The sequence below is a fragment of the Camarhynchus parvulus genome, chromosome 21 (genome assembly GCF_901933205.1).
Source record: "Camarhynchus parvulus chromosome 21, STF_HiC, whole genome shotgun sequence".
Classification (NCBI taxonomy): Eukaryota; Metazoa; Chordata; class Aves; order Passeriformes; family Thraupidae; genus Camarhynchus; species Camarhynchus parvulus.
The window spans coordinates 4,797,091-4,824,665 of NC_044591.1; the positions used below are offsets into that span (position 1 = coordinate 4,797,091).

The 27,575-nt window shown below is 46.0% G+C and overlaps 1 protein-coding gene across 3 annotated transcripts in view; it reads left to right on the forward strand.

Moving 5' to 3' along the window:
* Positions 1–27,575, forward strand: part of MEGF6 (multiple EGF like domains 6) — a 97,255-nt gene that overhangs the window by 30,700 nt on the left and 38,980 nt on the right. For 2 of the 3 annotated variants that reach the window (XM_030963837.1, XM_030963838.1), the window contains exon 4: positions 25,200–25,322. In XM_030963837.1, coding sequence (XP_030819697.1) covers positions 25,200–25,322 — 123 coding nt within the window. Of the gene's footprint in view, positions 1–15,589; positions 16,048–25,199; positions 25,323–27,575 lie in introns of those variants that run through there. The other variant, XM_030963839.1, reaches the window with a different exon arrangement.

Consider the following 27,575-nt stretch of genomic DNA (forward strand, 5'->3'; position numbering starts at 1 on the left):
AGCTGTGCTGCTGCTGCAGCAGGGATCCTGCACAAGGGGGGAGTTTTCCTCTGCAGCTCCAGGGCTGCTGCAGATGGGCCTGGGCTCCCTCTGGCAATGCAGGGCATTGGTTCTGGTTCTACAACATTTCTTCTGAACCTCCAACTAGATCTTGCTAATTTTTTCCCCTTAATTCTGTGTTAATCACTTCGTCTTTGCAAGCAGTGAGAAGGAAGCTCTGTGCTTTTCTCTGGCAGCAAATCTTGGACACTGGTGTCCATTCAGAAGCCGCCTGCCATGGGGACACACCACTGAAGGTCACCAGGTGAGCACAGAGCTTCACCCTGGCACAGATTTTTCTGTGAGAAACTACTAAAAATGGGACAAACCTGCTGGAGACACTTAAACCTCAGCCTTGGCAAAGCCTCTGTGATCTCACAGAGCTGAGGTTGCTTCAAAGGGTTGGAAACTTTGAAGGAAGTCTCTTCACTTCTCTATGAGAGGAATACAGGTTCTTTCCCAGGAGAGTCATCTTCCCTTCTTCCCATTAAATACAGTTTTGGCCATACAGTGGGAAAAAATCATCAAAGCGCAGCCTGTGCTCCGAGCTCCTGAAGGGAAGCCTTGGAAAGGCTGCCAGGCACAGTATATTTTTTATTGCATCCATTATATAATGTGTCAAAAAAGAATTCTCTCCACTATGGGGAGATATTTATAGTCCATAGGGTTTTATGGCAGGAGTGGAGTGTCTCAGGTTACCCTGGCTAAGCCAAGCCAGGCTGCTGCCTCTGGCTCCATGGGAGCAGCTCTGGGAGCCTGAGGGTGATCTGGGGGAAGGAACAGCTCATCATGACCTGTCCCACCTCTCCAGCTCCTCAGGAACCTCGGCAGGACCAACCAGAAACTATCCCAAACTCTCAACAAATTGGGCATGGCAGCAGGTGGAAACCAGTGGCAGGATTTAGGAGTGGGCAGGAGGAGGAGGATGTAGGGTAATAGTCCTAGAAGGTTGATGAGTAGGAGGAAGATCATGAGGGACGTTAAAATCAGGGCTCATTTGTGTCCTTTTTTTTTGTCTAGAGGTATTATTAGTTGTTTTGTAACTAGGTTGGTAAACCATAGTTGGAGGGTTGTCTCTGGTGAGTCTGCCAGAGGCTCTTGTTGGTCAAGGAGCTGAGAAAACAACAAATGATGTGACATCCATAGGAAAAAAAGTGTAATCTAAGTGGAGAAGGGACATTTGATGACATCTCTGCCTTGCCTATGAACAGAAGCTGGGCGAGGGACACCTGGCACAGGTATGGGGATGTTCCTGTATCCATTTCAGCTGGTCTCTCTTGTGGATGTCCCCCCAGAACATCTGCACAGCCCAAAGCAGCTCCTTGCCCTGACCTGGCACACACATTCCAGTGGGATGGAGGCAGATGAAGAGGCCCCAGAAGTCTCCTTTAGGCTGGGAACATTCCCCAGTGGCAGTTTCCCTGGAAGTGTGGTTACCTCGCCTTGCAGGAGGCAGCTGGAAAAGAAATTAGCAGAAATGTGTTAACCCAGGCTGAACCACTGGGTTTGAGCTCAGTTTCCTCGAACTGAGTTTGAGCTCAATTTTCCTCGAGCTCAATATTTGAGCTCAATTTTCCTCTTCTTTAAAAAATAAATACCTTAAAGAGCAGCTAAAACCCTTCATAAAACTTTTCACGCCTCAACCTCCGTGTCAAGGAGTCAAGTTCCAAAAGACCTGCAAAGTTTACAGACAGCTTGCTTATGCAACTTTTAACTCCATGAGGATTGAAAGCCCTGGCTGTGGTATTGATTAAACCTTATTTGGCCGTCTGACATATTTATATTTGTGAGGGGTTTAGAGGGAGCCAAGACTGATAATGCAGTCGCTCTGGGGAGGCTGGCTGCACTGGAGAGGGGGTGTCAGGTTGCACATGCACGGCTGGTATGTGTGGGAATGATGCCACTGTGATAAAGTGAGCCTGTGGTCCCCTCTTCACCTCTCCTGGGACTCCCCAAAACCCAGACAGGGCACGTATGTGAGAGTGTTTGTGCGTGTGGGATGTCTCCACGCGTGGTGCTGTGTTTTCCTACATCCACACGTCTGAACCAGCATCCCCAAAGTGCCTCATGCCCCTTAAATCAAGGGGCTCTCATGCTGCCCTTCCTGCCACAGCAGGTCCAGCCCTGGCCATGCATGAGGAAAACATCACAGAATCACAGGATCAATAATTTTGGGAAAGACCTTCAAGAGCGTCCTGTCCAAGCTGTGTCCAATCCCCACCTGGTCACTGAGTGCCACATCCAGGGATGGGCACTCCACACCTCCCTGGGCAGCCCCTTCCAAGGCCTGGCCACACTTTCCATGGAGAAATTCCTCCTGATGACCAACCTGACCCTGTCCTGGCACAGCTTGGGGCTGTTTCCCCTTGTTCCCTGTGACCTCCACCTGGCTGCACCCTCCTGTCTGGTTCAAGACCATGATAACCAAAAATCACCAGATACATCAGCAGTGCTTGAAAAGCTACCCAGAGATGACAGATTGCATCAGTTTGGATGGGAAATTGGGGAAGAAATAAGGGGTGAAGGAAGAAGCAGCGCCTGTGGCACGGAGTCAGCCTTATCTGAGCACCACAGAAAGCTGCAGAGCTGTGCTGATAATCTGCTCCCTGCACACCACGCAGCTCCCAGCAGGCACGGGCTCCTTTTATTCCCCCCAAAAAAGGAGATTTCCTGGAGGTGCTGCCTGTCAGGGCTGTTTTGTGATGTCTCTGTTACTGCAGGTCAGGAGGAGCCAGGCTGGGCTTGTCTCAGCATTTGATATAATCCATAGAAAGGCATTGGATTTATGGGTTTGCCATTGGGTTTACAGAGTGTTGGACTAATAAGGAGGAGAATCTGGATAGGAGCTCTGGAGATATGGGAAAATCCAAAATATATCCTTACAGTTTCTCTTTCTCACCTTTGTGTCTTGCAATTTGTCTTTGCCACCCCTGCTGGTGAATCTCCTGGAGGCGCCTTGGGATTCAGGGATGGAAATCCCAGAGGGTGCTGGGCTGGAGAGAGAGGGGAAACAACACAAAAAGGAAGGAGGAAAACAACAAAGAAACAAAAAAAAACAAACCCACGGAGCCTGGGTTTTGTGTGTAATCCCTGTGTGCTGGCAAACTTCAGCAGAGCCCCAACACTGGGAGGATTGTGCAGCCTCATCCCCCTGGCACAATTTCAGAGAAACGAGGGACAGGCTCCTCTTTCATCCCAAATTCAGCCACGCAGAAGTGCCTGCAGGACCCACAGCATCCTGCCAGTCCTGTGCTTAACTCCTTAGTTCAGCATTTCAGTGCTGGAGAGAGAGAATTGTCTGATTTCCTTTAGGTTATCAGGAGGGCGTGTTCCTGGGGGGATGTTGGTGAGTTTTTAAGGGCTCAAATCCCCAGGATGTCACAGCCTTCCTGCCAGTACAGCTGATTCCACGAAGACCTTCTACAGCAGCCTCATTTTTAGGGAATAATTCCCCAAAGCTTCTCTCTGAGAGTGTGTGTGGTGTCCTCTCGGCCAGAGGGAGGGGGTAGAGCATCTCTGCTGGGCTCTGCTCTGCTGATCCGTCCCTGGAGCTGCTCTCTTTGCAGCGCCTGCCTCTCATTCAAAACCTGCAGAGTTATCCCTTTGGAATGAGAGAAAAAAACATTTTACCCCAGTTTTAACCACTATAATAGAGTCTGTATAAACTCTACTAGTGTTCTTCTTTTTCTCTTTTTTTTTTTTTTTTTTTCTTTTTTTGGTCAAACAAAATGCAGAAATCTTGGTTTACTTTTTTGTCTTATGAAGAGTTACTCGCTTACCAAAAAACCCAACAAAAACCAAACCAACCAAAAGAAAAACCAAAAGAAAACCCCAAAAAACAAAAAAACAACCAACCCCAAAACCAATACCCCACAAAACCAAAACCAAACAAAACCACAAAAAAACCAACCAACCATCCATCCAAAGCCCCCAAAACCTGGTCCTCCTTTCCCAGGGAATTGGACCCTGGTTCTCCTTTCCCAAGGAATAGGAGGAATAGGACCCTGGTCCTCTTTCCCAAGGAATTGCACTCTGGTCTTCCCTTTCCAGGGAATTGGACTCTGGTCCTACTTCCCAGGGAATTTTCAGCATGGAGGTGGTTGAGGTGCTTTGTGTGCTCTGGTGAGCTGTCCCCTTTCGGGGTCACCAGGATAGTGCGCAAAAATTCCATTTTCTTGTCAGTTCCCTGCCCTGAGTCCTGGATCTGAGGTGTGCACTCCAGAGCTGGGGATGGCTGTCACCTTCTGGGAAAGCTGGGAGCGTGTTCAAACCAAAGCCAGACCCTTCCAACCCGGAGCCTCTGGTATTTAAGCTTCCTTCAGACCTTTTTTTTTTACCGGAGCTGTAAAATCACCTGACAACAGGCCATGAATATTAATGGTTTTAGCCCCAAGGCAGAGGGAGAAGCGGGGGTTTGTTATCAGGTTATAAGTGGACGGCTGCTTTCATGTGGGAGTGTGTAACTTCCATAAATAAAACACCAGATGTGCTTAGGTTCTGTTTTCCTTTAAATGACTTGGGAATTCTCATAAAGAACAGGAATACCAGGACTTTATTTCAACCCTTTCCTGGCAGGAGTCACTGTCTCCGTTTGGAAAGACAGGTGCCTGCTAAGGAAGGCAGGAGCCTCCCCTGAAATGGAAAATGTAAACTCTCCTCACCCCTCTGAATTGCTATAAATTTGAAATTAAGGGGCTCTCAGGCAAAAAATATGGGAGCAGGAAATAACAGTTCTTTAATAGGGAAGAAAAGGATAAAATAAACAATGCAGTAAACTAAAACAACACTGACAGAGTCAGAACCCAGCCTGACACCCTGTGGGTCAGGGTGCTGGCAGCAGTGCCATTGGAATTGTGGCTCAGCCCTCCTGCAGTGTCAGGGGTGGTTCTGCTGGAGCAGGGATCCTGGAGAAGGGTGCAGTCTTCCTCTGGAGATCCAGGGGAAGAGGCAGCTGCTGTTCCTCTGGGCAATCCAGTGGAGAAGCTGTGCTGGTGTTCCAGAATCCCCAGATTATATCCAGGTAGGAATGCTTGGCTGGTGTCCCAGAATCCCCAGATTATATCCAGGTAGGAATGCTTGGCTCCTCCCTCTGGGCTCACATCTCCCAGTGGGATGCTGGAGTTCTTATCAGCCATGCAGTGACATTCAATAGCTGTTATCAGCAGGTACCTCCCCTGAGGGAGGAGTGATTGTGATCACTCAGAGATAAGGGAAACTGCCCACTTGACAAAAGACAGCTGCTGTCACAGACACAATCTATGAAAAATCCTTTCCTTAGCATTTTTTCTCCCGAGAAGCTGAGAGGCCTCAGGAACAAAATGTAAACGATAATTATCTGCTGCTGTGGAATGCAACAGGTGGGTCTTTGATTGGTCTCATGTGGTTGTTTCTAATTAATGGCCAATCACAGTCCAGCTGTCTCAGACTGTGTGGTCCGATTTTATTATCATTCCATTCCTTTCCTTGCTAGCCTTCTGATGAAATCCTTCCTTCTATTCTTTTAGTATGGTTTTAATGTAATATATATGATAAAATAATAAATCAAGCCTTCTGAAACATGGAGTCAGATCCTCATCTCTTCCTCTCCTGGAACCCTGTGAACACTGCCACAAACAGCCATACAATAGAATACATCTATTACCAGAATACATTATTATTATTATTGTTATTATTGTTAGGATACATACAAAACAATAATAATAACAATGTATTCTGGTAACAGATGTATATAACAATAATAGATGTATATAACAATAATAGAATACATCTTGCCTGGCAATCTGGGACAGTCGCAGTGGTGGATGCCAGGATGCTGCAGGGTGGGTACCACATCCAGCATCAGGGCTCCTGATGCTCTGAACCCTGCAGATTAAGCCAGGTTTACCTGCAAATCCCCCCCAAACCAGCCCTGTCTGCCGACAGGATGTTGGTGCAGGTGTTGCAGGAGGATGGTGATGCACACACGGTGCTGTGCCCCAGGGAGGGGATGATGCTGTCAGTCCCTTCCTCGGCAGGGATTTGTGCTCAGAATATATTTGAAACAAATCTCGCACAGGTGCAAGGCTGGAGGAGCAGGATGGGATTCTTCCAAAGAAGAATTTTTATGTTTTTAAAGGAGCGTGGATTATCTGGGAAAAAAAGTGCTATATAGGCGAAAGTTCAGAGCAGTGTTCTCTTTCCTAACTCTTCCCTGAAAACAAAAAGCAAATGTAGGTGTTTCACAAGCAGGTTATTTGAAACAGTTTTGACAGAAACCACGGAGGAAGTTTCCTATTGAAATTTATGAAATTATTTGAATAAATTGATAAAATTTATTGAATTTATTTATGTTTCCACAGCAATTGGATTAAAACTAACAAGTTTTCCAGGAGCTCCTCAACATCCACTGTGTGTGCCCTTGGAAATCAAGTATTGGTGGAGCCTGTGGGGTGATTTGAGGCGACCCATCCTTGGTTTCAAGGCTCTGTGGGAACCTCCAGGAGGAGTGAGCAGTGCTCTGTGCCTGCTGCAGTTGCTGCACGAGTCCCTTGGTGTCTCACCACCACAAACATGTGAGCACAAGAAAAACCAACCCCTCACTGCTGAGGATTTGGGTGGTGCAGCAGCATTCTTGAACACTGGCTTGTTTTTGTTTTGAAAAATCACCTGAAAATTACATTTCTGGGTGATGTGAAGGGTAGGAGTGATCAGGACACAGCAGCTGCACCTGAATCATCTCTGCTGTGTCAAGCCCAAGCCAGGATCAATCCCTCAGCTTGGATTTGAGCTGCAGAGTTTGTCCAAAGCTCACAGAACTCAGCCCTAAGATGATGAGAGGAAAATCCTCACCCTCAGGCAGTGATGCTGAGCCTGTGGTGAGCTGGGGGATGAGGAACACTCCTCCTTTTATTTATGGATGGTGTGTTTGGGTCAGGGAGGAAGGAAGTTCCATAATGCTTCGATAAATACAAGCTCTGGGGAGCTGCAGGAGTGTTTGCAGAGCCCGACCACAAAGCTTATTTTGACAAAACGTGGAGGCAAGGATCATTCCAGCTCTGGAGAAACTCAGGGCTTACAGGGGAACCTGCTGAGACTGGGTCTGGTTGAAAGATTAAAGGGAATTTTATATGAAAGCTGCAGTTAAACATAATAATAACATTATTAACAACAATAATAACAATAATAATGATAACAATTATTATTATTATTATTATTATTATTATTATTATTATTCAGGTATGCTGGGCTTCCTGTGGATCCATACCTCCCCTCAAAAAAACCCTGCATTTAGGCACTTACTCTGAAAATTTAATTAGAATTTATGAAATTCTAAGAAAATGCAATTAGAATTTATGGATTTACGGAATCCATACTTTTGAGGCCCTGCAGAGTGCAAACTGCCCAGAGCCCTCCTCCAGCTCCCTGCCTGGACCCTGCCCTGCCCAGAGCCCTTGGAATGAGCCCCTGTCTGCAGGTTGCTGCAGAGAGGGGATTAAGCAAATCTAAACCCTTGGGGATTTCATTAAGCTCTAGCAGGTCTTAGGATTTCTGAAAATAAAACAAAACTTGCAGGGTCTGGTGTTTGTGAGCAGCCAGGGTGCTCTGAGCCCAGACAGGACCGAATTAGAAGAGGCTGAGGGAATTAAACTCTGGGGCTCTTTGATCACATCAACCTTGTTTTGATTGCTGTCCTTCTCCAGCTCAGTTCTTGGCTGGAAATACATTTAATTCTTCATGACTTGACAGGTTGGTGTGCTGCCTGCAGACGGCTTTCCTTGCTGTTGGTGCAGGGCTGACCTGGGGCTGGGTTTGTGCAGGATAAAAGCGTCAGTTCCAGGGATGGCCGTGTGTTGAAGATTGCAATGCGAGATGTTTTCAATTGCCATCTGTATGGCAGATTATCTTTGTCAAGTGGGCAGTTTGCTTTATCTCTCTCTATGAGTGACCACATTCACACCTCCCTCGGGAGGGGACACCTGCTGATAACAGACTATTGAATGTCACTGCATGACTGATAAGAACTACAGCATCCCATTGGGAAATGTGAGCCCAGAGGGAGGAGCCAAGCATTGCTACCCAGATATAATCCAGAGGTTTTTTGAGACACCAGCACGGCTTTCTCCACAGGATTCCCCAGAGGAACAGCAGCTGCCTTTTCCTCCTGGATCTTCAGAGGAAGAATACATCCTTCTCTGCAGGACCCCCTTCCTCCAACAGAACCACACCTGATACTTCAGGAGGGCTGCAGCCACATTTCCAATTGGGCTGCTGCCAGCACCCTGACCCACAGGGTGTCAGGTTGGCTTCTGACTCTGTCAGTGTTGTTCTAGTGGACTGCATTGTTTATTTTATCTTTTTTTTTTTTTTCTTTTTCCTTTCCCTATTAAAGAACTGTTATTTCCTGCTCCCATATTTTTGCCTGAGAGCCCCCTTAATTTAAAATTTATGGCAATTCGGAGGGGTGGGGAGGGTTTACACTCTCCATTTCAGGGGAGGCTCCTGCCTTCCTTAGCAGACTCCTGTCTTTCCAAACCAAGACACCCTGTCACCATCCACATTCTGCCACCCTTCCATCCCCATGGATTGTCACAGGATTCCCTCTGCAGCAGAGATCTGGGAGCGATGGGAATGGTGCTGGCTCTGGGTGAGCAAGGGAAAAAAACCAAGATTTATCTGCAGTAGCAGAAGGAAACCCTGAGCACGGCGTGGCTGAAGCTCATTCCTGGCACAGCTGCAGCCCATTCTTCTTCCATCCAGCCCTAAAGCCTTCAAACCCTATTTGTCTCCATTTTTCTGCTGTCTTGTAAGAAGGAAATGCTGCTTTACAGAGAAAAAAAAAAAAAAGAGCAACTTTTAAAGCACAGATACATTTTTGAAGTGCCTCGCTCGGTGCCAAATGTCAGAAATTTGCCAGCAGCTGATAAATCTTTGTGAAACCGCCCCATATATTCCATACATCCAGCTGAAACTTGGAATTCCCTAAACTTTGGGTGATTTTGATCTGTATCCGAAAATAATGGAGTGGTCTAGCAGTGATGCAGGGGTGGGGAAGCATCTCCAGTGCTGGTTCAAGGATTCCAGGGGGATTTTGGGGAGGATGGAGGATGCTTCAGGGGGGAAAGCTCAGGTTTTAGCCCCTCAGTGGAATCTGTGGGAGCTGCTGAGGAGGGATCCAGTAACAAGGGGGTGGTGATTCCTCCCTTCTCACCTGGTGATTAGTCACTCACTCTAATAAAAGGTAATTTGAGAAAAGTGCGCTCTGTGCCTTCCAGGTCTGGCCCACACCCTGCTCTGGGGTAGGGAGAGCTCTGGTTTCGTTGGGGGAATGTTCTTCATTCTCGACTTGAGTTACAAAAATTGGTAGAGAATGCACAGTCTATTTTCTATTTTCTATTTTTCAACCTTTTAGTTCTGATTTCTGTGGATTAATGCTATCCAGGGGTGCTTGTGTGTGTTTATTTGAAGGAATTTTAGCAGAAAGGGACGACAGTTCTAAGACAAGAAGGAAAACTTCTAAAACAATATGTCTACAATGCAGAGAAGTTTTGTCTTCTCATTTTCATGAACAAGAGGGTTGTTAGAGAGTGAGCCAGAGAGTTGGGATAGCAGGGGTGTTTTATCCATGGGAGTCCCTCCAGGACAGGAATATTTTGGGTGACATCTGGCGTGTTTGGGCAAGGAAGGAGGGGGGGACGTTTTTTACCTGTTAATATTGCTTTTCCTTATTGGCACTGAAAGTTCCAAATGGGAAAAAGAGCTGCAGGAAAAATAAAAAGCAGTTGGGTTTGGGTTTGTGCAGCATCTCCTGCACAGGCAGGTTGTGGTGATCAAGGTAGGAATTGTGGCCATGCCTTGTATTTTATTGCTTCAAAGATGAGATTTCTCCTTCCTAATCTGTGTCACTTTTCCCTGTTCTGCCTTAAACCTGGTCCCGAAATGGAGTGGAAGAGCAGCCCCAGTGTGTTTGTAAATGGAAACTCCCAGTGCCAGCTGTGCTCCAGGGGCCCTTTGGGCTCCCGCAGCTGGAACCAGCCCTGCCTTGCTCCGGGTGGGATTTCCATCTGTGCCAGAGCTGCTGGTTCAGCTCAGACTCAGAGAAATGCAAAAAGCTCTTTGCTCATCAGAGCCAAGAGCAAGATGACAGTTTTTGGATGGTGTCACAGCTCCGGGATTCATGGAAAGCACCTTCCCCATGCTCCCCCAGAGCCCTGAATTCCCTGGGGAGACCTTGAAACACCACCCAGGGCACTCTGGGCGTTGCTTGGGATGGTCATGGCTTTGTGGCAGAGCTCTTGCATGTTTGCAGCACTGGTTTGCTTAGCAGAAGACCAAAAGTATTCAAATAATTAACAAAGATTGCTGACGAACAGGGAAAGAGCTGTTTTCTGTGGATATCTGCTTGGACATTAAAGAATTCCACAGAAAAATGTCACTTTCTTGCCAATTTGGTACATTCGTCTTGTTTTGTTGAAAATAACTGAAAAGTATTTCCTGGCTCTGTACCACTGTAGAGATGTGTGAAATAAACAGCTCTGCCCTTATCTTAGCCAAGTGAAAATATTTCCAGTTTCCCCAGAATTCCCCTGATGAGGATTAGCTTCTCTGATGATTAAGAGGTTCAGGATTTTGGTGGAAACAAGCAATCCTTTTTAAATTTTTTTCTTTTTTTTTTTTTTTTTTTTTTGTCTTTATTTCTTACACTTTTAGGGGGACAGTGTGAATCCCTTTGCACATATTCTTGGAATAATTTGTAGCTCTTTGCTCCCTGTTTCTCCCTGGTTGCCTCTGACTCTGGGGTGCCCTGAGCACATCCTGGAGTCCCTCATCCATCCTGTGTGGGTTGGCAGGTCTCATCATGCCAAAACAGGACACTTAGGGAAGATTAAGCCTTAAATGAAGTGAGAGAAGAGTTTGCACTGAGCTGCCTCGCTCCTGCTTTGCTGGAGTGTAAATCTTTCCAGCCCAGCAAAGCTGGTGTTGAGTTATTCCCCCGTGGCTGCACTTCTCAAACAACCCCACCACTATGTCAGCGAGGGCACCTTGCTGTCCTCACCCCTTTTTACATTAATTTCTATTTTTTCTTACATCAGATAAGAAGCTCTTTCCAAACTCCCCACATGCTCTCACATGTTTTCAGGAGATGACGGGTTTGGATGTGTGTCTGTGCAGACGGGGAGAGTTTAAGGCACTGATTAATGTTTACAGCTTGCAAAAATATTCAGCTTGTGTTGGTCAGAGTCCTGATGGAGCCTGAATAAAGCTGCAAACCACAGGGTCAGATATTTGGAGGCCTGTGCTGGCTGGGAGGGTTTGGAGCCCACACCTCTCCTGAGGGTGGCCCAAGAAAAGGAGCTGGGGGTTCAGAGGTCAGCACTTGAAAGGTTTCATCCTTGGGATTTGAGTCCTGGCTTGGAGTGACATCAAGCTGGGACTTTCAGAGTTCTCTCTGAAGTGTCTGCTAAACAAACCACTCTGCAATAGCATCAGCTTTGTGTGGAGAGGAGGAAAATACCAGGGACCAGAGTTTCGAGGGAAAAAACTTCATCTCAGCCACTCAAGAGCTTCCCAACCTGACCTCTGGTCAGAAGGAGAAGGATGTTGGAGCTCGGTGTGCCGCTTTTCCTGCCCAGAATTGCCCAAATTGTGTTGATTCACTGCCAGCAGAAGCACAGACAGCGGTGGGTGTCGCAGCTGCCACGGTTAGTGAGGCACGGCAGGTTCTGGTGTGGATGTGGCTCTGCCCCAGGAGCAGGCGTGCTGGGGCAGTGCAGTGGAGAGCTCTTAGGAAACATCACAAGCCAACCCCTAAACCACAATTCTCACAAGCTCTTGTTTATTTTATCCCTCTAAGCACCACTTGACATAAGGAATTGTATTTGCACTTTGCATGGCCTTCATAGGACAAGAGCATTAGCTCCAAAAATAAATGAAAATTCACATTTGAGCTGGATTGTGCAGAAACATAAACCTGATTCAGCACATGGGGGTCTCAGTTTAGTTCCCAGCTGATATTACACACAGAGAAATTCAAAAACCTGTCTGGAATACTTTTGAGCATGCAGCCCAGGACATGCTGGCCCCAAATCACAGACCTCATCCTTCAGCTTGTTCCTCTCCTCACCTCTTCCATGTTCCATCTCCTGCATGTTTCTGCTTCCTCAGTCTCCATCTGGCCATTTCCTTTTATCTGGAGCCCTTTATTTTTTTTTTAATATATATGTCAGAAGAAACACGGTTCAGGGTTTAAGTTTCATTTAGGTTCATGGTTTAGGTTCATGGGTTTTTTGTTTTTTTTTTTTTTTTTTTTATTTTAGGTTTAGTTTTTAGCTTTTTAGTTTTGGTTTTATGGTTTAGTTTTTAGTTTTTTGGTTTTGGTTTTACGGTTTACTTTTTATTTTTTTAGTTTTGGTTTTAGGCTTAGTTTTCATTTTTGGTTTTAGGTTTTAGTTTTGGTTTAGGGTGAAGATTCCAGCACTCCTGTTTACCTGAGCAGGTTGACTGTGCCTGTGCAGGGATGAATTGACTCTGGGGCTCATGATGCTGCTGAGCTGTGAAGCACCACACCACCAGCTCTGATTTGTTTGGCTCTGTACAAGAATTTAAAGACTGAATCTGACTGAAATGCTGTGAGAGGCAGGGGCCCAGCCCATCCCTGTCCCTGTTAAAGGATGCTGTGCTCTCCTGGCTGGTTCCCAGCTGCAGCAATGACCTGCTGCACATCCTCATGTGTTGCCACACTCCAAACCACTCTTGGTACTTAATCAGCTGAAGTAAATTAGGTGAGGAGGAAGCTGGAGCTGGCTCTGACCTGGCCAAGCATAACTTATGACATAAGCAGGGCTCAGTTTGAGTTTGAGCCTGATGTGCTTTTGATGCCTGAGCTGTCTGCAGGAGTCTGAGCCTGGAGCCAGGCTCAGGGAGTCAGCCCAGCCTGGAGCAGGCTCAGTTTTGTGACCAAACTTGTAGGAAACATAAAGCCACAACCTAAATGAGGATGAGGATTATGACTTTCTGTCAGTTTATCAATCTGTTCAGTAGTTCTGGCCTCTTTTGATTAGCTAGTCCTACATTTCTGAATGCAAGTATTAATTAACTGCTATTAATATGGATGGGCCACTGTTCATTTCCCATCTGTGACTCTGCATAGTCTCATTGCCAATTTGAATTCAAAAAGTGCTGCCAAGCACAGGAGCTGACCATCCCCAATTATCACTTTCCCTCCCATCCCTAAATAGAAAGGACATGTGCAGCAGCACAAGCATTCTACATTATATTACTGTACATATTATATTTTACATTATATATTACATGACATTACATTAAATATTATATTTTACATTATGTATTGCATTACATTATATATTATATTTTACATTATGTATTACATTATGTATTATATAAATTATATAATATCATATATAGTATATAATATTTTATCATATTTTTATAATATTCTTTGTCATATCTTTATCATATTTATATAATATTTTAATCATATTTTAATCATATTTATTTTATTCACTGTGCTGAGGTTTTTATCACAGTCCAAGGAAAGGGGATTGAGAAGGTTTGTCACAGAAGTCCCACATGTTTTGGGAGCTGCAGGAGGAATTCCCAGCTCCTAAAAGATCCCTTTGGTATTCTTCAATATAATATAGCATCATAAAATAATAAGTAGCCTTCTGAGAACATGCAGTCAGATTCATCATTTCTCCCTGAAAATACAATAATCCCTCAGTGCTGAGCATCTCCCTGAGGACTCTTCTGGACCCTGCAAGCAGCTTGAGCAAGGTCCGTGTGCACCACATCAGGCTGGACCTCTCCAGACCATTTCAAACATTCACAGCATCTTTAAGAGACATCACTTTTTTTTTTCCCCCTCCACAAAATGCAACTGACCCAAAAATTTGTCTGTTATTTTTGTTAAAATCAAAATATTAACCAGAAGCATGTGAGCTGTTGCCTTGTGTAAATATTAAGATGAGCTGGAGTGGTCCCTGAAATGTTAAGAAGCTGCTCTTGGAACAATCAGCAAAGGGGACTCGTGACTGGAGTCCACCTTCCTTTGGAAATTGCTGCAGCAATAGCATGAAATCCCTATTTTCCTCCTGGACTCGGCTTGTTTCAAAATTTTTCGTGGAATGCTATTCATTGCAGCCTAAACCACTAGTTTTAATTTGGAATTTTACTGTGGCCAAATAATACTGTGAAAACGTCTCAGAGTAGCAGGGCCTGCTGCCCCCCCAGCTCAGCCCTGCGAGCACATTGTTTCAAAACATTCCAGAAAGTTAAATGAGGCTTTTGAGCTTGCCTCTGGAAAATCCAATAAGCTATTCCTACTTCTTATTTAATGAAAAAGGTAAAATAAAATTCCCTTTCTTGCAGGAAGCGGGAATGAGCGTTATGGTTTTCTTTGGAGCAGCCACGGTGGCTGTTCCTCATTTCTGCTTAAATTTGGTGATTAAGCTTTGCTTTTTGTCGTTATTTTAAGACCAGAATTTTGCTGTTGGGTGCTGTTTTTGGGCAGGTGTGATGGTAACGAGGCACTTCCACAGTGAAACACTCCCTGCTTGGTGTAACCCTGGGGTTGTGTAACTTGGTGTGGTGTAACCACAGCAGCCTGGTGCTCCAGGGGGAGATCCTGATCCCCCTGCTCGCCTTCCCTCCCTCCTCAGCCTGGTTTGGGGTAAATCCATGGGTTTGTTTCAGGGTGGAGGATCAGCCTGAGTCCCAGGACTGGCTGGTCATAATCAAAACCAAACCAAAATTCCTAACAATAACAAACAAAAATTTCACAACAATTTATCTATCACTAAAAAAAATTAAATAATTAATTAATCATTAAAAAAATAAATTACATCACTAAATTATTCAAATATCTATTCAATAACTTCCCAAACCCCACAGCTCCAGGGGGAGACCCTGATCACCCCTCCCTGCCCTCCATCCCTCCTCAGCCTGGTTTGGGGCGAATCCGCGGGTTTATTCAGGGTGGAGGATCAGCCCAGCCCCGGGTGGATGCAGCCGGGAGGGTCCCGTTTGTCCACGCGTGGGCTGCGGGGGCAGCTCCGGGTCCGGGCAGCCCCGACAGCTCCCGCCCGTGCCGGGGGGCTCCGGGGCGCTGCCGGGCCCGGCGGTACCTGCGGGGGGCGGAGCGGGACCGCCCCCACGGCCGAGCCGCCCGCGCCGCCCCGCGCATCCCCTGCTCCGTCCCGTCCCTGCCGCGTCCCGTCCCTGCCGCGTCCCGCTCCATCCCTGCTCCATCCCTGCTCCATTCCTCCATTCCTGCCGTGTCCCGCTCCATCCCTGCTCCATCCCTGCTCCATTCCTGCCCCATTCCTGCCGTGTCCCGCTCCATCCCTGCTCCATTCCTGCTCCATTCCTGCCGTGTCCCGATCCATCCCTGCTCCATCCCTGCTCCATTCCTGCCCCATTCCTGCCGTGTCTCCCTGCTCCAGCCTGTCATTCTGCCCTGCTCCATCCCCTCCCTCTCCCTGCTCCATTCCTGCTGTCCATCTCAGCTCCATTCCTGCTCCATTTCTGCTTCCATCCCCTGCCGTGTCCTCAGCTCCATCTCTGCTCCATCCCTGCCGTGTCCCGCTCCATCTCTGCTCTATCCCTGCCGTGTACCGTTCCAGTCCGGTTCTGTCCCCGCTCCATCCCCGTCCTGTCCCGCTCTATTCCTGCTCCATTCCTGCCGTGTCCCGCTCCATCTCTGCTCCATCCCCGCTCCGTTCCCGCCCTGTCCTGTTCCAGCCCGGATCAGTCCCGTTCCCTCCGCACTCTGTCCCCGCTCCATCCCCGCTCTGTGCCGCTCCATCTCTGCCCCGTCGCGTTCCGTTCTGCCCCGTTCTGTCCCCGCTCCATCCCTGCCCCGTGCCGCTCTCATGGGCCGGCCCTGGGCGCTGCTGTGGTGCCTGGGCTGCCTGGGCGGCATCCCGGGCTCCTCCGGCGAGCACTACCGCTACCTGTGGAGGAGCTGCTACCCCTGCTACCTGGGGCGAGCGGGGTACCCCAACCTGCGGCCAGGTACGTGCGTGCCCTGGGATGATCCCTGTACAATCAGGCTCTTGGTGGGTTCTGTGTGCCGGGCTGGGGCTCCCTGAAGGGCTCTGCCTCGAGGGGTTTGTCCCCAGATCCTCCAGCTGCAGGGTAGGGGTCCCAGGCTGGCAGCCACCCAAGTGACAAGACTGGTGACCTGGCCTATATGTGCCTCTACTTTTTATTATTATATTTATTTTTTACATTATTGTTATTACTAATACAGCTATTATTATTATTATTATTATCATTATCATTATCATTATCATTATCATTATCATTATCATTATCATTATTACATTATATTTATCATTATTATTTGTATTATTATATTCCTATTATATATTACAATTATCACTATTATTTTCCCATTATATTTATTATTATTATTATTATTAGATTCCTATTATATTTATTATCATCATCATTATTATTATTATCATTATTGCTATTATTACTATTGTTATTGTCGTTATTATTCTTCAGTGCATTTCTTACTCTGAAAAATCAGTTCTGGCAGAGGGGGAGAGGAACAGGAGTTTCTCCACATTTATTTTGTTACTGCCCAGCTGGGTTAAAGATAGCTCCAGTGCCACATTCCTTAAAAAGCCAAATGCATGCGTTTTGCTAGGGTATGTAGATTGGCTTTTTTTCCTCAGCTCCAAAGATCTTGCCCCAGTCCAGGGCAAAAAGTGAAAATTTGGTGTTTTTAACATGAAAAAATGGTGCCTTTCTCTCTGGGTGAGGTTTGTTGGGGCTGTGTGAGTGCTGCTCAGCAGATTCTCCCCAGGACAAGGCTCGGTGTTATTTGGGGTTGGGTTTTGTGCGAGGGGAATCCTCTGGCAGCAGCAGAGCTGGGCACGGCCGGGGGATGAGGCAGAGGAGCCGTGTCAGGGATCACTGCCCTGGAACATTCAGCCTCAGTGTATTTTGGAAGCAATTCCCAGCCTGCTGCAGCGTGGGAAGAGCTTGGCCAGGCTTCCCATGGAGCAGGTGGAGGGGATGGAGCCCTCGGTGCTCTCACTGCAGCGGCTCATGTGGGGTGGCATCTGGGGACACGGAGCCAGGTGTGAATTCTGAACCCTCCCTTCCTCCTCTGCGCGTGCTCAGCTGCCTCCACGGCAGGGAAAGCTTGTGGGGATTTAGGAAATAATAGAGAATATGTGAAGGTCACTGAAGAATTGGGATGATTGGGCGTAATGCAGACATCAAGGAATGCATTATCTCATCCTGGGATAATGCTGATAAATAAATAAATGCCCCAAGCAGCGATATCAGAAGAGTTGTGAGATGTGCCAGAGCTTCAGGAAGGGGCGAGTCGCTGCCTTGTTATTTATAGATCAGATGTTTGTCTCGAGCTCACATCGTGTTTGCTGTCTCCATCCAACTGTGTTGGCTCAAAGTAACTCTCCAAGACAGGCTCCTGAGATCCAGCTTTGTGCTGGATCCAACCTTCCCTTCCCTAGTGCAGAATTCCTCAGATCCTCAGGATCCTGATCCTGTTTCTGCTCCTCTCGGCTCCATGGACAGGCAGCTCTGTGCAGGCTTGGCTTTATCTTTATCCTTGGTGTGAGGTGCACAGCTGAGGGGTTTCCTCATGGGTTTTTTGTCCATCTTGTGACTTATCCTAAACTGGTATCACTGTGTGTCACAGACATCTTTTATGAAAAATCCTTTCCTTAGGATTTTTCCTCCTAAGAAGCTGAGAGGCCTCAGGAACAAAATGTACACATTGATTATCTGCTGCTGTGGAATGCAACAGGTGCATCTGTGATTGGTCTCATGTGGTTGTTTCTAATTAATGGCCAATCACAGCCCAGCTAGCTCGGACAGTTTGAGTCCGAGCCTTTGTTATTATTCTTTCTATTTCTATTCTTAGCTGGCCTTCTGATGAAATCCTTTCTTCTATTCTTTTAGTATAGTTTTAATGTAATATATATCATAAAATAATAAATCAAGACTTCTGAAACATGGAGTCAGATCCTCGTCTATTCCCTCATCCTCAGACCCCTGTGATCACGGTCACAACTGTGGGTTTGCTTAATTTGGTTCATTTCTCCTTCTATGCCTGAGCTTCTCTCTGACAGGTAAGAGGAGCTCTCTTGGTGTGATTTTAGAGTCCCAGACGTTGTCTTGGTGTGATTTTTAGGGTCAGTGTGCTGCTCTCCCTGCAGTTCCCATCCGCCCAGGCAGCACACGCGTCCCCACAGCCGTGTCCCCTCAGCAGGCAGCTGCCACAAGGCACAAAGCTCTGCTGTGTGCACATCACCGGCAGCTCTGTGCGTGCCAGGAGAGGGAGGAGGTGCTCTCTGCTCTCTCACTGAGCTCTGGGTGCCTTGATGTGCTCCCCGTGTGCAGACAGGGCTCTGCTGGGGCTTGGTGTCACCGCGATGGCCCATGGCAGCCCTGGGTGTTGTGTCCTTACACAGCCGCCCCTACAGGAGGAGCTTTGTGCTCTGCTGGGGACTCACCATCCATCATCACCGGGATAACCTCTCTAAAGCAGAAACCAGCAGAGCTGTTGTTTGATCCTGCTCCATTAGCTCCTTCAACAGCTACCCCAGAATTGTGAGATTCACATTCTCTGAGCAGAAAGTTCTCTCAGTTCTTTTTTTCCTGGAGAAGCAGAGAATAGAATGATCAAACCAATTCTTGTCTCATTTGCTGCTCCTGTGTTTGTGCACGAGTGGAATGCATTATGGAAAGTTGTTTACCTGACGGGGTTTGGTAATTGGATTTTGGAGTGTTTTGTTTTCTTGGCCAATCTCTGCAAGCTGTGTCCTGACAGTCAGGGAGGAGAAAGCCACGAGATTTTGTTCCGTTTAGTTCTTGTTCAGTTTCACTTTAGCGGTAGTGTAATATATTATAGAACAATATAGTATAATAAAATAATTAATTAGCCTTCTGATATCATGGAGTCCTGTGTAAGAGTGTGCTTCTTGCTGATGGAGTGATAAAATTATTTTTTGTCTCCTTAAAAGGGAAGAAGTCCAGAAGTCTCTTTCTTTGATTAAGTGAAAAGACGCTTCATAGGACTTAGGGGACTTCAAATTTAAGGATAGCTAATTGTACAGAAGCTAAAAAGTCTTGCCTAGGCAATTAACTAAAAAAAGGAATGAACAAAGAAACTAAATTGCTTTTGTGAGGTGTTTTATTAGAAGCAGTAACGTCTAGCACTTGGCTTAGTTTTCCTGTTTGTTGTTTTGGCTTTTATTAAACCTTTTTGTTTCTAACACTGCAACAAAAGCCATCCTGCTAATTATTGTGCCTCTAAGAGTAGCTGAACTATCTTAAGTACGTTATAGGCCTCCTAGAGCTCGAAGAAGTTATTATGACGGTCCTGCTCATCATTCATCTTGCCATTCAGACAAAATTTCACCTATACAGGGGCTCCATTCCCAGCTCTGTGCCTGGGAATCCACAGGGAGATCTTTCACTCAGAGTGACAGCCTGCACAGGGAATGGGGTAAAAAACAGTGATGAGAGAAGGTTGGAGAGGGTGAGAGCAGCAGCAAGTCCAGAGCAAGTCCAGGTGCTTGTTGCTGCCTGCACCTCTGCTCCGTGCTGAGCAATTCCTAATTACAGCCCCATCCCCAGGCACTCAGGGGAGCTCAGGGGGGAGCTGGGCCACTCTTCCAGCCCCACAGCTCGGGGGCAGGAGAAGGTGAGCTGAGGACAAAGCCAGGAGCTGAGGCAAAGCAGAGTTTGCACTGCAGCAGATTGTTCTAAAGCCGATGCATCCATTCCTTTGGAATCCTCTGCTGGGCATGGCACAGGTGGTGTGGGAAAGCTCTGGGCATCTCCCACCTGCACTGGAAGGAATACTGAACTCAATAATTCCCTGCAGCTCTTGAAGTGCTCTCTCCAATGCCTGGTTTAGGGTGAGATGGAAGCTGAGGCTTCCCAGCCATCCTTCCTCAGCCCAGAGGAGGAAAAAACTTCCAGGCTAGCAGAGAGGAGATGAAGCATTGTCCTCTCCCATGGCCTCCTTGCACTGCTGGACCTTGCCATGGCTGTTCTGTCTGCACACAGGGAGTGTGGAATAACAGAATTCCTCAGGTTATTATATATGTTATATATATTATAATATATATGTTATATATATAATACATATAATATATATTATGTTTTATATATATAATATATATAATATATATAATATATAATATATATAATATATATTATATATTATATACTATGTTATATATATTATATATTTTATATATATATTATATATATATTATTATATATATGTTATATATGTTGGGACTGTGTGACACGTGCAAGAAATGAAGTAATACAGAGGGTTTTTTCATTCTAATCTGTGTCCACAGTGTGGGATGGCCACAGCCCAGCAGCAGGGCCTGTTGTGTCCTCTCCATGCACTCTTTTTACTCCTTGAAATTGCTGAATTATCTTCAACAAACTGGTACTGGAAAGATAAACTCGCTAAATCCCACACGTGCTCATCTCGGTGGATTTTAATTAACCTTTTTCCTGCAGCCCTGCTCTGTAATCCAGGCTAATTGCTGCAGGGATTAGAGCCTGGCACTGCTGCTCAGCCAGACAGAGCAAACCTCAGCAGTGCTCTCCAGCCTGTGCTCCCAGCTGGGCTCCATCGCCTCCTCCTCAGCCCTGCAAGGAGATAAACTGCCTCCCTACCAAATGTTTAATGCTTTGCAGAGCTGCTGTTGCCACTTTCTTCCCCCTGACGTGTAGCTCTTGTTGGAGATGAATCAGTATTCCTCCTGGGAGGACCTGTGTGTGTTCAGGGAGCACAGCCAGCCAAAGCCATCTCCTCACTCTGTGCTCCTTTTTAATGGGTTTGTGTTCATCTTCCCTATGTTTGACTGTTGTATTATCTGTGTTAGTCCATGTAGCTGTCGAACCAAACAATTTTTTTGGGTTTTGTGTTCATCCTCCATATGTTTGATTGCTGTATTACCTGTGTTAGTCCATGCAGGTGTCTCACCAAACCATTTTTTTTTGGTTCTGTGTTCACCTTCCCTGTGTTGGATTGCTGTATTCTCTGTGTTTGTCCATACAGGTGTCAAACCAAACCTTTTTTATGGGTTTGTGTTCACCTTTCCTATGTTTCATTGATGTATTCCCCATGTTACTCCATGTAGGTGTCCAATCAAACCTTTTTTTTTTTGGTTTTGTGTTCACTTTCCCTTTTTTTGATTGCTGTATTACCTGTGTTAGTCCGTGCAGGTGTCTAACCAAACCTTTTTTTTGGTGCTGTGTTCACATTCCCTTTTTTTGATTGCTGTATTCCCTGTGTTACTCCATGCAGGTGTCTGAGGTTTCAGGGATTGTTTCTCCTCAGGGAACAGGCTGGGATGAGCCTCCCTTGCAGAACTCCAGTTTCTTTACACAGCAGAGATCAATATCTCTGCTATCTCATTGATCCAAGCCCCATCCCCACCCCTTGCTGCGTTGGGCTCCTCCTCAGCTGGCTTTTCCTGGTACCCACTGCCCCGTGCATGCAGAGCAGGGCTTGGCAAACCCTGTCCTGGCACGGCTCTGGCTTGCTCAGAGTCAGCTCAAGAGAAGCCTGTATGCTTCTCATTTGCTCTCCTTTGGAATTATTAATTCCAACCAGATTCTGTCAGCTCTCCAGTAGGAAAAGAGCCGTGCTGTGCCACGAACAACAGCTCGCACGGTGTCACGTAGGGCTCTGGGTCCTGCTGCCAGGACCTGCCCAGAGCTGCTCCTCCTGGCCCTGGGAGCAGCTCCTGTTGCTTCCCAGTCTGATGCATTTGCAGGGAGGAATGGTGAATCTGACTCCATGTTCTCAGGAGGCTAATTTATTATTTTATGATACTATATTATATTAAAGAATATAGTCATATTAAAGAATATAGAATATATTATTTTATGATACTGTATTATATTAAAGAATATAAAATATATTATTTTATGGTACTGTATTATAATAAAGAATATAGTTATATTAAAGAACATAGAATATATTATTTGATGATACTATATTATAATAAAGAATATAGAATACTATACTATATTAAAGAATATAATTTCTATTCTATAATTAAGAATATAGAATATATTATATATTAAAGAATATAGAATACTATACTATATTAAAGAATATAGAATACTATATTAAAGAATATATTTTCTATTCTATATTAAAGAATATAGAATACATTATTTTATGATACTATATTACATTAAAGAATATATTAAAGAATATGGAATATATTATATATTAAAGAATATAGAATTCTATACTATACTAAAGAATACAGAAAGGATACTTACAGAAGGCTAAAAAGATAATAATGAAAACTCGTGACTCTTTCCAGAGTCCTGACACAGCTTGGCTCCAATTGGCCAAAGAATCAAAACAACTCACACCAGAATCCAATGAAACAATCTCCAAACACATTCCACGTGAGCAAAACAGAGGAGAAGCAAATGAGATAAGAATTGTTTTCCTTTTCTCTGAGGCTCCTCAGCTTCCCAGGAGGAAAATCCTGGGCAAAGGGGATTTTTTCAGAGAATGTGAATGCCACACCAGTCCATATTCCCAGCTGACTCACTGGCTGGAGGTGCTGCTGGTGCCAGGGCTGGCTGGTGGGTCTGCCCCCTCTCTGCCCCTGGGGACAGATTTGTTTTGGTCACACCATGGTGCAGGGTGTCCCAAAATCTCCCTGGTGCTGCAGAGGAGATCAGGGGGGCTCCAGGAGTGGCTCTGGGATTTGGGGGTGGCAGGGAAAGGTGATGGGTGATTCTATGGCTGCTCTCCCCAGCCAGGAGGGGGCTGGGATGGGGACAGCCCTCTGCAATCACAGAGATTTAGGGGGTGAAAAGTACAAAGGGGGAAGAGGAGCCACAGAGAGAGGAGATGTAAAATTACTGAGTGTGAGTAATGGGGTGAAAGTAAGAAGTTTACTCAACACATCACTAAGTTTCTTGCACAGTGAATTCTCAACAGTTTCAGATTAGAGTTGAAGTGAAGCAGTGGAATAGTCATTTAAATTCAGACCAAAAAACTTTGTTGTGCTACATAAAACCTTCCCAAACCCCAGTTTTCCTGTTTCTGAGCTGAATAGAGCCAATTCTGTGTATTAATAGCTAATCCTGCCCACAGAGATGAGCAGGGAGTGCCTGAGGGGCTCCAGGGCTCTGCAGTGTCCCAAGTGTGTGCAGAGGAAAATGATTTAATCAGAATTAGGTTGCTTTGACCAGCATCTCAGACTCGTGCCATCACATTTTTCCCCTTGAAAAGCCGCTTTGGCTTTGGCTCACTCTTCATGGAGCATCACTCAAAGCTTATGTTTCACCTCAAAAATCTATTCATTTTCCTTTCTTTCAGTATTAAGTGTCTTGGAAAAAAAAAAAAAAACAGGAAGAAAATAGCAAAACCTCCTAAAAGGCTCAATCCACTGAATAAAGCAGAGGGCTGGCATTACAGAAATGAGCATTTTGCTGGGTTGATGGAGACCACAGCTGCAGTGGGAGCTCTGCAGGAGGAGCCCAGCACTGCCAGTGCAGCAGGACACCCCAAGAGAAGGTTGGGGGTTCCCTGGGGATCACTGGGACAGAGGAGGCGTTTTTATGATCTCTGAGCTTTAGGTTTTAATGCTTTAAGCCTTTTTTGAGAAAAGGGTAATTTTGTATTATCCCTGCAGAGCTCAGAAGACTCAAACAGGCGTCACCTTTCCCACTTTTCCCATTCCGCCCCTGACCCAGACCTTCCCTTGCTGCTGTCTGAATTTCTTGGCAATGAATCTGAAGAACGTAAAATTTGGCTCAGCCAAGGCTGCGTTTCTGCTTTTTTTTTTGGTGCCCTTTTCCTGCCCAGTGGGAGCTGTGGGTGAAGCAGAGCTGGGTGGGGGCACTGGGCACGTTCCTGCACCTCTGGCGTGTGAGGACACGGCTGGGTCTCCACCCTGCTCTGATTCACTCAGGAAATTTTTCTTTATCTTCTCAGTAACAGTCCTGGATGGGAACTGAGCTGGCTCAGGGCTGGCATTGCTGGGAAGGGCTTGGGGGAGCTGGAGGTGAAGAAAGTGCAAAAGGAAACCCAAAGAAAAACCCAAATGGAGAGACCCAAGCTGCTGAAGTTTTTCTCTCCATGGGGAAGTGTGGTGGTGTTCACAGGGGTCCCAAGATGAGGGAAGAGATGAGAATCTTCATGTTTCAGAAGGCTGATTTATTATTTTATGATATATTACATTAAAATGATATACTAAAACTATTCTAGAAGAATAGAAGAAACTATTTCATCAGGATGGGGGAAGAGATGAGAATCTTCATGTTTCAGAAGGCTGATTTATTATTTTATGATATATATTATATTAAAATGATGTACTAAAACTATACTAGAAGAATAGAAGAAAGGATTTCATCAGAAGGCTACCAAGGAGAGGAACGGAATGATAATAAAATCTTGTGACTGCTCACAGCCTCGACACAGGTGGCTGTCACTGGTCATCAAGTAAAAAACAATTTCACATGCTGGGTGAACAATTCTCCAAATCACATTTCAAAGCAGCAAAACATGAAGAAGCTGAAGTTTCCCAGCTTCTCAGGAGAAAAGATCCTAATGAAAGGATTTTTTCATAAAACATATCAGTGACAGGGAAGGGAATGGTTGGTTGGGTGCTTTGCTGTTCCCAGAGTGGGATCTGGTTCCCCCCTCTGAACCTTTCCAGTCTGAAAGGTTGTGTAGTTGCACAACTGTGCACAACCCACAAATGGCAGGAATTAAGGAACTGTGCAGCTCTGTCCACATCATCTCCATGTTTCTGATCATGGCACAGGGAGAAATCTGCCTCAGAATCTTCCTTTGACAAGCAAGGAAGTGTAAAATATGAATTAATCCTTTATCCTGGAGTCAGTGGGAAAGGTGACCATTGTCTGGTGATCAGAGGAGGATGGTTTGTGCTGATTGACAAACCAAATTGGGTTTTTGTGGTTGCTGTTCACTGGTTGCAGGTTTGTCCCTGGAATTTCACAAACAGCTTGACTGACTCAACATAAAATGGCCAATCTTGTTCCCTTTGCTTTCATCCCTCAGATCCAGAGTCGGGCAGCAGAGGACAAATATTCCTTAGCTCAGACATCCTCCTGTCCACTCTCCTGAGCATTTTCCCCTTGTTTTTTTGCAGATGTTGACGAGTGCCAGGTGCACAACGGGGGCTGCCAGCACCGCTGTGTGAACACCCTGGGCTCCTTCTACTGCGAGTGCCAGCCCGGCTTCCGCCTGCACACGGATGGCAGGACCTGCCTCGGTAAGGCTGCCCTGCAAACCCCCTGGCAATCTCTCCTTTCAGCCCTTTTCCTGCTGTAAATCCATGGCAGTGAACAGAAAACCTTGATTTCCTCGCTCCCTCCCATGAATGTGAGATAATGCTGATGGGTTTGGGTTCCTCTGAGTCCCTTTGTCTTCCCTCACAGTTTCTATCCCTGGGTTCAAAACATTTCTATGTGGTCACATAAAACTGGGGCTGCTTTGCTGTCCCTGAGTTTACTCTGGTTCAGGAGAAGTAACTCCCAAGTGCTTTGGTGCTTCTGTTTTTGATTCAGGATGTATCAGATATGGCATTCTCAAAGCAGATACATAAATAAATAAATATTCCTCATAAATAAAATTATGAGGATTTTCAAGTCAGGCTGCATTTTGACCTCAGTATTTCCCTAAAATTTCAGTATTTTCACAGTGTTGCAGGTATGACAGACAAGTGACATTTAATGTGGCTGTGGAACTGTGGCCATAATAATCCAAAACCTTCTCCTCTGGGATGCTGCTTGTGCATTCTCTTGGATGGTGCTTGCTCAAACATCACCATCCAGGCACCAGGTTTGCCCTGCAGCTGATTTTGGGGCCAATTCCTTGAAATGTTGTTGTCTGCCTGCCCCAAACTGGAGGCTCAGAGTGGAACTTAGAGTCTGCCTCCAGCGTCTGTGGCTGTTTTAATTAAACCACTTCTCCCCCACAGCTTCATTTGACACATTTTTCCACTATTTGAGGGATATTTTCATGCAAGTGGAAAGAATTCCTGGGCCGTGGTGTTCGCAGAGTTTTCTCGGAGCACAGTCACGCTCCAGAGTCTGCCGGTGTGTTCCAGTTGGGAATGGAGATGTGAGCAGGAAAAATCCATCCAGGGAAGCTGTGCCCAGCTCTGCACTGACACACATCTGGCCACAGCTGCCTCCAGTCCACAATGACACCCAACCAAGTGAGATTTAAGGTGCAGGATCCCCATATTTCTCTGGAAAAATCCAGAAGGGAAAGGATGGCAAAGAAGGGACAAAGCCAAGCTTGGCAGGCAGCACTGAACTCCACACTCGGGTCGGGGTGAGGAGCTGCTGCTGCTCACATGTAAGTGTGCTGTGGTCTGTCATCTCCTAATTGTCTCTGGGATATGTTGCTTCCTTTCTTGTGGCGAGCAGCGATCCCGTGTCGCCACATTTCACAGAGAAAAGCAAGGCACAATTCTTCCCAAAAATACTTTTGGGTTTCACATATTGTGAACCTCAGAGAAAGGAAAAACACTTCTTATCTCTGTGCCAAAGTAGAATGCAATATGGAGATTGTTTACCCAGAGTGGTGGTGTTTTGTTTCACTGGCCCATCGGGGACAGGTGTGTGTGTGTGTGTTGGGACTGTCGGCTGACAATCACAAAAAGAGTACAGTTATGTACAGAGCTGAGTGCTTAACAGATTCAGTTTAGACGTAATGTAATATAATAGAGAATAATAGTGTATAATAAAGTAATTAATTAGCCTTCTGATATTCCATAGAGTCCTCATCATTCCTCTCCTTTGGGGCAAAAATATCAATGATAATCCCACAGCCTTGCAGAGCGAAACGTGGGACAGGCTGACAGCAGGAGTGCTCAGTAGCCCCAGAAAGTAGAACAGTTCTCAGGGAAAGCATTAAATGGATCTCTAGAAGGAGGAATCTCTTCTTTAAGAGGAGTTTCCATGATTTTCTTTCACTCAGGTGGTGTGGCTGAGCATTCCCACAGGATCCAGCCCTGCTCCTGCTGCCCATGCCCAGCGCTGCAAACCTGCTTTGCATTAAACTTGTGAGCAAATATTAGCCATAAAGTGCAGTGCTGGAATTCATCTGCCAAAAGTGAGAGGTCTCTGTTCATGAAATCTGATCACGAGTGAGTGGGGCAGTTCCTGGAGCTCTGGGGAGTGCAGCCTGCAGGATCTGCAGTGGGTTTGTGGTGCTGGTACCCCTGGGATCCAGAGCACCCAGGAAAGCCAAGCAGACCAGGCAGGGCAAACAGAAACCTCTCACAGCATAATTATCTAATAATGTTTCTAAAATGGATCTAAAATGGGGCTTTCTCATTTCAGGACTGGTGGCTTTTTCTCTTCACACATTTTTGCCTGTCCATGTGTATATGTGAGACCTTCACAGAAGTCTGTACTAACCCAGTTGTGAGGAGGGGTGGAACATCTTTTCCTTAGAAAAGCTCAGAACAGAGCACAGGCTCAGAGGTGACGCCTCTGCTGGTGTTTGTGGCTGT